General features: G+C 44.8%; 1 protein-coding gene across 1 annotated transcript; it reads left to right on the top strand.

The window, feature by feature from the left end:
- Positions 1 to 3,182: 3,182 nt before the first annotated feature.
- LOC139580406 (metalloproteinase inhibitor 2-like) lies at positions 3,183 to 9,511 on the top strand. Its single transcript, XM_071409039.1, has 5 exons — positions 3,183 to 3,732; positions 5,711 to 5,811; positions 5,921 to 6,029; positions 6,610 to 6,734; positions 6,835 to 9,511. Exons 1-5 carry the CDS (start codon positions 3,603 to 3,605, stop codon positions 7,030 to 7,032), a joined length of 663 nt encoding a protein of 220 aa, XP_071265140.1. The 5' UTR covers positions 3,183 to 3,602; the 3' UTR covers positions 7,033 to 9,511.
- Positions 9,512 to 9,777: the final 266 nt, after the last annotated feature.

Raw genomic sequence — 9,777 nt, 5'->3', positions numbered from 1 at the left:
GTGTGAGAAGCTGTGTATGTGTGTCACACCCTGACCTTAGTTATCTATGTTTTCTGTATTATTTTGGTCAGGTCAGGGTGTGACGAGGGTGGGTATGCTTGTTTGGCTTGTCTAGGGTTTTTGTAGATCTAGGGTTTGTGTAAGTCTAGGTAATTGTAGGTCTATGGTGACCTGAATTGGTTCCCAATCAGAGGCAGCTGTTTATCGTTGTCTCTGATTGGGGATCCTATTTAGGTTGCCATTTTCCCTTTTGGTTTGGTGGGTTCTTGTCTATGTGTAGTTGCCTGTCAGCACTCACTTTATATAGTGTCACGGTTCTGTCTTCATTAAAAGAAGAATGTATGCATATCACGCTGCACCCTGGTCTCCTCATTACAACGAACGTGAGCAAATGCATACATGTATGAGTGTGTACCAACTTAGCTGTCACTTTCACAATTCTCAGCCCTGGCCATTGCTACACGTTGTTCTTCTGGGAACAACTTCTGTGTAACATCCTCACCCCGTAACAACCTGCCAGAAAGCAGAAGTGACAGAGGAAGTGTGCAAAGTCACAGCCTCATACGATGATAAGCCTAGCCTGACACAATACATTAGAATGTCTGCTTTTGCCTCCACACCGGTTGGTATACTTTATCACACACATCTACATTATCATCATGATGGTTAACTGCCTGTGCTGACGATGATAGTGCTGATCTTTACTGATGCACTATGATGATTGACTACAGAGCAGCCGTCTTGTTCTGGGGTCATTTCAAAGCGAGATAGAGGAGAGCATAGAGATGACTAAACCACCAGATCTGGGCACACGCTGCACATTCTCTACATGGTTTCCCAGTTGTGTTGGTCACCACATCCATTAAACTACAGTTGTCCGTCCGTCCCTCTCTCTCTCTCTCTCTGTCTCTCCCTGTCTCTCCCTGTCTCTCTCTCTCACAAACACACACACCCTGCACATATTTTCAGATAGGGACAAGTACAAACACATTGACACATTGAACAAACAATCGTCTGATGCATTGCACTATATTGTTTCTAGCTTGCGCTAATTTTCAACAACCGTCCAAATGGGCTTTTATGGAAACAAAAGTAAACAAAGAAATACATAATCAATTGAAAATCCCATATCAGTATTATATGCACAAATCCAATGTCATACATATTTACCCCTGAAATGTACAACCTCAACTGCACCAACAGAGACATTCAGTTGGTAGTGCATTGTTATAGAACACTTATAAACACAAGCACAGAAATGTTTGTGTGAGTGTTTGCAAAAGGGATGGACAAATTCTGTAAGGTTATAAGGTTATTTGTCCGGATTGGGTTGACTGACCACTTTTGGGGTTTCCATGGTGACAGTGACACACGTTTGTACTTCTGAACTATCTGTCATACTGTCTATATCTTGTGTGTCACTTTCAGAGGTTGCCCCCATACATGCAACTGTTGTCATAGATGTACTTCAACATATTATTTTTTAAAGGTCAACTGTCAGTCGTAAAATCCCAACTCTGGTGACCAGCAGTCACAGCATTATAAGCCTGATATAAATCATCCTGACCTCTTGACCTCGCACAGTGGGGTCAAAACAAAACCCCTACTATTCTGACCTTTCAGAGGGCAAGGTCTCTCCCTCCTCTCTCTATCAAGTCCTCATTCTCTCGTTCTCCTTCTCAACATGCAAATAAGGTCAGCAGCTCTACTGGACAGAGAAGAGAATGCGATTCAAAACAGAGGAGAGGAGAAGAGAATAGTTGCCTGACGACTCAAACTGAACTATTCCTCTGCTTTATTGTTCGCTACATACTTCAGTCTGAGACTGCCATTATTGAAGGCGTTTGTGTCGAAGTCAAAATGAGGTGTGTTGTACAAAACAAAGCGTTAAAAGTACAAATCTCTGAGCATCGTTGCACCATTAGCTGCAAAAACTCAACGTACCCAGTTTTGGAAGCAAACCACTCGATTTCGTCCCTACGTTATATCGGCATGGAACACGTCACCCTCCCTAGGAGAGGGGGTGACCTCGACAATTTATTGTTAAAACCAGAGGCTGCCTGAATCTTTAATTTAAAGACCCTTGCTCCCATCGGTCTCAACGTAGACTTTGATCTGAAGCCATTCTTGTGATTATTGTGATTTTGCTATTCATTGTAAATGTTTGTAGGCCTATGTAGCCAAATTGTACCTATGATCGTATGCTATCTATTTATGTTTTTTATAAGTTCTATTTATATCTGTAAATAAACCAATGATATCAAGCCACACCCGGCCATAATTACAGACACCTGTGTGTGTCCTTTGACACTATATAAATAGTGACCTGCAGTGTTTGTCATTATAGTCTGATGAAGACAGCTTGTCTATTAGCACTTCGTTATTAGGTTATTAAATGATTGCATCTGAGCTCCTAGAGTGTGCGGCTCTCATTTATTTTTCAAGTGTTCTACTCTGCTAGCCAGCACCTCGCCTAAACAGGTGTGCGTTTCTTTCACCTCCAGTACAAAACAAAGTCATCAGTGATTGGATCATCTTTAACCAATCAGAGTATCAAAGCCAATGATGCATTTTCAAACACTGCTTTACCACCTGTATTCTGCCTCTGGCCTAATCCATCGGTTCCTGGGACCAATCAGATAGTCTAGAATGGATTTCCATTCTAGAACTCCTTGAGAAGGTACTCAGATCCATGAGAAGGTACTCAGATTGAGAAGAAACTCAGATCTCAAATCAAACAGTTATTTGCGCCATTCTGTCATTTTCTCAACAAGGCAGCATGTTGCATTGTCCAGAAACATACATCTCTTTTCCACAAATTAAATGTTTGAGTTTTCTAGTAAATTTGTATTATTTATTATTATACTGTATCTGTAACCCAATTATGCCTAGTAGGTTAGGTCTACTGTCTAGCCTAGGCCTACTATGTTATGTTTGTAAAACATTTTCGTCATTTATTTAAGAGGACCACAATTACAATTATTTTTGTTTCATCCTTGATGATTTGAAATGCATTATCAGCATGTGTGATTGTATTGTGTTTTAAATTATCAAATACATCTATCTATCTATCGAATGCAATCAACTTTCTGTCGGTGCAAAACACGCCTACCGGGCGCCCGGGCGAGATTAATCGAACCCCCTCAATGTGGAGAAAAAAACTACGTCCGTAGGCGTGGCGTGGCGTTCGGCCGGAGTAAGGAGTTTAGGCAGGCAGGCAGGCAAAGAGAATAGGAAAACGTTCATCCCAGGGCTCGAGCGCTTACCGCTGGACGAATCGTCACCGAGAGGGGAGGAGTCCATCCTGCAGCAGCCTTAAAAGCAGCCTAATCACGGCGAAATTAAAACACACCCAAAAGATAGAAACGCGCAACGACTCAAAGTGAAGGTCACACATTTGTTTTTTCCCTGCGAGGGACTACTAGGGGCTCAGGACCTGCTGTTTTCTTATGTTATTTGGTTTTGGTTAACGGTCTTTGTAGCTGTTGACACATAGCCTACAGACACACCTACAGCCCACTCGGCGAATTTCACTCTCTATACGGGCATTTTTTCCCCCGCATTTCAAAGGACGGTAAACAACGGAGACACCTCTGGAGAAAATGCAGTTATCAATTAACGGCGTACTCTGCACACTGACGGTGCTACTTCTGTGGCAGGCGGAGGAGCTCGTTGAAGGGTGCAGCTGTGCCCCCGTGCACCCACAACAGGCGTTCTGCAACGCGGACGTAGGTGAGCAACGGCTACGCCCTCACGTGCACCTTGTTGTTTCTCTGCTACAGCCTCTGTCAAGAGGTCTGGTCCTTCATGGCAGGTAGTAGTGTGCTTTCCAGCTCTGTCGCTACACTGGTGGCAGCGGTGGGATAAGTTAGTTGGTCACTTATGCAGTCGCTTAGGCCTATACGTATGATGGACGTGTCAGTTTGTACGTTCACATTGTAGTTTGTAATTTGTTCATGTAGGTGATATGGTGTTATTTGGGACGCAAACAGTGTTCTTTACTTATTCAGTTACACTGGCTGTTTCCTGTTGCATGATACAACAGGAAATGTGTAACTGAGGTGGTTGGCTCGCATGAGTAGTAACTTTGCCTGAGATCTGAAGGCTTGTCTCCACCTGACTATGCTGCAGCCATGTACAGTAAAACAGAGGACACACACAGTCCCCTATGAGTTTAGTGTTTTGGTATCTGCTGTGGGGCTAGGAGTGCGGTCTGGCTTGTGGACGTGGCACAGCAAATAGAAAATGAAGACATAAAGAGGGGGAGAGAGCAGGGGAAACTAGGATGGAATAAGCAGGGTTGTATAAATTATGCTCGAATCCCTCTGAACAAGTCTGTCATACCAGTTTCACTCTCCTCTACTTCCTCTGAGGGGTGTAGCTGTGAGGAATGACAGGAATGTTTCTGGTGTTTTCCTGCTCTGCACTGACCTAATGTAGCAGGATAGCAACACACACACCACTTCAAAGACTCAGGTGCAACACACAAGACTGCACAGACGTACAGTACACACCACTGATGTATAGCCTTCTCTCAGTCACATACGAATGCGTCCATCTGGCAGCGTATGCCATCTGGCTGTCAGTTCTGGGTACTCAAAAGGAAAAAGCTATAAAAGTTAAGGACCTCTCTCAAATATACACGGTATCCATGAGAATAGGGACACACACACAGAGTTGACTTACAGGGTGGGATCCCCTGACTTTGTCAACAGTGTTCACTCCTCAGAAGTCATCTGCTTCCTGGTCATTCTGACTAGTGAAAACATGATTCTGAAAAAGCCATTAAACAGGCAGCAGTCCCAAATCACTGTTTCCCTGAGCTGAGCGTGCTGTCTACACTGTTCTATTCCCAGAGTCCTTAGTGCTCATTAGCTTCTGGGTCTGAATGAGGTCAGGAAACAAGAGGAAAAACTCCACAGAATGCAGGAGACTGAGCCAGCCAGGTATACTGCTGGCACTCGGTGTGTTTGCATCACCCTCCGTGAGCTCCCTCTATGAACTTGGGAAGTGGTTACATGTGCAGATAAGCATGCGACCTGGACCAGGGGAGAGATGGAGTCAGACGTTTACTCTGCAGTGAACCCCTCCCATGTTTGCTTCTGTGTCACGCCAGAAAGGGAACCTGAGGGGACAGGGCAATGGCAGTCACCCCTGTGGAGTGTTTTTTTAAATTATTTTTTCTCCTGTGATTTTTACGTTCTTGCCTATTGCTCATATTTTCCATTCCCTTCCCATAGCTAAAGCATGACGTCGTTTGTGAGGCTTTTAACACACAGGAACTACAGCTTATACTTTATCATACTAGTAGGTCTGTCCTCTATCCTTCAGTGTCACTACATTTTGTCTGTCTCTCGATAATGTGCCTAAATCACAGCCTTGTGTTCTCACTGCCTGAAACATCTCTCCCTATCCATATGTGCTAACAAATGGTGATGTGATTTGGGGCATGAACATCTGGAATGTTACTGGCAGCTTGTTCACATCCTGAAACAGTCAAAACAACAAAGGCTGTTTTGACTCCCTGTATTGTGGGTTGTTGGTTTATTACTGTGCTGTAGGAATGCCAGGCTGCAGTCAAGGCTGTTCAGGCTGCCTGGGCACCATCTGCAGGTGGTTAACTAGATGTGGTGGGAGAAGGAATTCAAACAGAAGCTTTGTTTTCGGGACTCGTGTGTGTGTTATGTCCTCTGATCCTGTTTCCCTGCAGTGATCCGCGCAAAGGTGGTGGGGGAGAAGGAGGTAGATGCTGGGAATGATATCTATGGTAACCCCATCACCAGGATACAGTATGACGTCAAACAGCTCAAGGTGAGACTACATCCACGACCTCTAACCCCCTCTGACCTCTAACACGTCACCTGTGGTTGTGTAAGATATGAGACCTGTGTTCATCTAACCCTGACCTGTTGAGTTGTAGATGTATAAGGGTCCTGACCAGGACATTGAGGAGATCTTCACTGCTCCAGTCTCCGCTGTGTGTGGCGTTACCTTCGATACCAGTGGCAAGAAGGAGTACCTGATCTCAGGTGAGGATAGTCTGTTGGACCTTACCACACACTGATGGCATAGTTAATCTCCCTCCGCTATGTGCTAAAAGTAGCCTGATCCCAGAGCTGTTTGTGCTGCTTTGCCTAGTCTTACAGTTATTAGTGTTATAAGGAGTTGGCAAGACGGCACAAACAGATCTGGGATCAGGCTGTGCCAGAAGGTGCCGAGTGAGCACAACTAGAGCAGACATGGGCTAGACGTAAAGCGAGACACAGAGGGGCATTAGATCATGCGTGCTTTGGTTTCCCTACTCGTTCTCTCACAGCCTAATTACAGGGAACACCAGGCCAGGGACTGCTGAGGCTAGTGTTTCCTCCTTTAGGATTCCCAATGGACCTCGGCATGGTGAAAACCATTTTCTGTAAGACTAGCCTTTCAATGACTCACCCCTCTCCTCATTCTACTCCTCACACCCTCTCCCTTTCCTAACCGCTGTCTGTCCCCATCTAAGGAAGGGGGAGGAAAGAAAACCATGTCTGATTTAGTGTTTCAGAACCACATTTCTGTTGCTGTTTTTTTAAAGAGGATCTCTTCCCTGCCTTATCTTTTCTTCTGCAGGCAAGGTGGAGGCAGGTGGGAAGATGCATGTGACCCTGTGTGACTACATCACTCCCTGGGAGTCCATGAGCCCCACTCAGAAGACGAGTCTGACTCAGCGCTATCAGATGGGCTGTGACTGCAAGGTAGGGAGGTGGTGGGAGCAGGGTGGGGATTTGGAGGAGGTAGATTGGTAGGGAAACATCTCCTGTGACTTGTCTTAACCTGGTGTGTGTCTCTGTGTAGATTGTGCGCTGCCCCTCCCTGCCCTGTGCCATCTCTGCTCCAGAGGAGTGTCTGTGGACAGACCTGATGATGGAGAAGCAGGTGCACGGTCGCCAAGCCAACCACTATGCCTGCGTTAAGAGGGCCGACGGCTCCTGTTCCTGGTACCGCGGTAATGCTCCGCCCAAGAAAGAGTTCATGGACATCGAGGACCCCTAGTCACTTCCTGCCACCACCCCCTTCCAGCTGCCCACTGCAAAGCCTGATTTTTAAGAAAAATAAATCTAAACAATTGAGTGAAATATTAGGAGAAAATAAGTTCTGTGTGAAAGGGCAAGATGAATATGATACAAATAAAATATAACGAGGCAAAGCTGATTGATTTGCGTGAGATCGGTGAAATTGTTTACTGGTTCAAAAATACCTTGCTACTTCTCCCTTCTGTCTGCAGATCTAAAGGGACCTGATGTATTCATAGTATGGTGATGGCATTCACAGGAGGTTGGTGGCACCATAATTGGGGAGGACTGGCTCGTTGTAATGGCTGGAACGGAATAAATGATACCATTTCATTGACTCCCTTCCAGACATGAGCTGTCCTCCCCTCTGCATCCTCCTGGGAAATCGATCCACATAGCTCCCTGAATGTTCATTTTGTCAAATTGCTTACACATACTTGGTTCCTTCAGGTCAACAAACAGAAGGGTTAGAGGCTAGGGGAAGGAGCTAGACTGGCTCAGGGTGTTTGTAGCGATTTAGGGTCATGAGACTGGTCGAGTGATTTTCACATCCCCCTGAGGCTGGCGTCAGGAGGACTGATTCTTTAAACTATGGGTGTCTCAAATGGCACCCTATTCCCTATAGTGCACAACTTCTTTTTTTTTTTTTTTACCAGTGCCCAAGTAGTGCACTTTATAGGGAATAGGATGCCATTTTGGACAGAACCCTTAAAGAGAAAGGTGCACTTGATTTAACTCCTTTTGTGCACCTCCTGGGCAGAGAACTCACCTTTTGACCTACTGTATGGAATGGTTGCAAAAGGGAGAACTCTGCTTAACTGTCGGGCCGGGGGGGGGGGGATCTAAATCAAGTGCAACTCTTTGCCCCTGAACTCCTACCTCTCTCAAACTACCCAGGGTAGAACAACCCCATATCTATTCAATGATGGCTAGACAATGTTTCCACATTCTGTTTGATTCAAGTCCTAATACAAGTTGCCTTTCTGTGTTTTTTCTTTAGTTAAATGCTATTTGATGTTGCTTCTCATGCCCATGTTATCACAATCAGATTGATGGTGAGGCGGGACTTCCCAGATTATTCTAATCGACATTTGGAAAGAAAGTAGTTTAGTTTTTATAAGTGGTTGCGTTCGTTTTGTCTGAACTCTAAGCATCCCAGTCAGACAGATCTGTGAATAACATTTAAAACGACCTTCTAGAATGCGTGTCTCACCAGCCCAGTTGATGGTATCACATTTTACCCCTGCCCTTCCCCCTTCCCCACACTCCATAACCTTCACCCCTATGCCGCCCTCCCCTCGACGGTCCTTCTAGACTCAACACCCCCCTCTGTCTCCACCCACTACCCCTTCTCTCTCTCGATAGCTATACAGCAGTGGAGGCTGGTGGTAGACGCTATAGGCTCATTGTAATGGCTGGACTGGAATGAATGGAACTGAGTTAAATGTGGTTTCCATATGTTTGACTCCATTCCAGTCATTACAATGAGCCTTTTCTCCTATAGCTGCTCCCACCAGCCTCCACTGCTGTATGGTACCTATGCCTCATTGGAGGCTGGTGGGAGGAGTTACGCATATACTTTTGTATTTTTATAATTATTTCTGTCAGAACTACATTTTATACTTTTTGAAGAGGAATTCCAGTAGAGGTATAACTGTGATTCTCTAGTGATCTTAATATAGTACCCCAGACAGGAAGATGTGTATCCCAAATGGCTCCCTACTCCATTATATAGTGCACTATATGGGCCTTGGTCAAAAGTAGCACACTACAAAGGAAATAGGGTGCCTTACGGGACACAGCCGCGTTCCAGGCAGTCTTAACTGCAGTCCATTGCGCTGTGCAAATGTTCAGATCTTACATTGCGGCAGGTAGCCTAGTGGTTAGAGCGTTGGATTAGTAACCGAAAGGTTGCGAGATCAAATCCCCAATGCCCAGAGAAGTGTGAACTTCTCAGGAAACCACGTCAATAGGATCTAGTGTCTTAGGCACATACTCCTAACATCTCAAAATAATGCTATATATTAATTTGGATTTAAAGTATCAGAAGCCTTAATTTAAGAGTGGGCTGTTTTCCATTTTGATTACATTTTACATATAGATTGTTTCTCCCTATCAAGTCTCTTAAAAAAATATATATGATGACGTGGTGTATGTCTTTCGCTGGGAGCACGTGAGAATCTTACTCCTAGCCACCTACTTGCAAGGAAGGCACTTGCATAGATCTAAATAAGCTTGGCTAGATATAAACATAGGCAATGCCTTGGTAATACCATATTTCTTCTACCTTATCCAATGCTTTCTGATGTACACATGGTATGGAGGGGGAGATTGAGTGAGATAAAGGGGTTGAGTTTGGATACATCCAGACTATGCATGTTTAATCCTTTGTGGACGTTCAGTTGATTGACAAAAATATACAACAGTATTATCAAATAAAACCAAACCTTTTGAAATAACTTTCTCTGTGTCTGTGCTGCTGGTAGTTATAATCCTTGATTAAATGATGTTTCACATGTTGCACCCAGTGGAGGCTGCTGAAGGGAGGATGGCTCATAATGTCTGGAAAGGAGTGAATGGCATCAAACAGTTGATGCCATTACCACGAGCCTGTCCTCCCTAATTAAGTTGCCACCAACCTCCTGTGGTTACCTGACTGAAGAGAAACAGCCCGCTTCCCATATTGCACGGAGTACTTGAAGTACTTTGCCTGTTGAATGAACTT

The sequence above is a fragment of the Salvelinus alpinus genome, chromosome 7 (genome assembly GCF_045679555.1).
Source record: "Salvelinus alpinus chromosome 7, SLU_Salpinus.1, whole genome shotgun sequence".
NCBI classification, from domain to species: domain Eukaryota; kingdom Metazoa; phylum Chordata; class Actinopteri; order Salmoniformes; family Salmonidae; genus Salvelinus; species Salvelinus alpinus.
Note: the sequence above shows the minus strand (reverse complement) of the source record. Positions and strands in the feature narration are given on the sequence as shown.

Coding starts and splice junctions, on each gene's coding strand:
- LOC139580406 (XM_071409039.1), top strand. CDS start 3,603: ATGCAGTTATCAATTAACGGCGTACTCTGCACACTGACGGTGCTACTT. Junction 6,030..6,609: donor GAAGGAGTACCTGATCTCAG/GTGAGGATAGTC, acceptor TTTCTTCTGCAG/GCAAGGTGGAGGCAGGTGGG. Junction 6,735..6,834: donor AGATGGGCTGTGACTGCAAG/GTAGGGAGGTGG, acceptor GTCTCTGTGTAG/ATTGTGCGCTGCCCCTCCCT.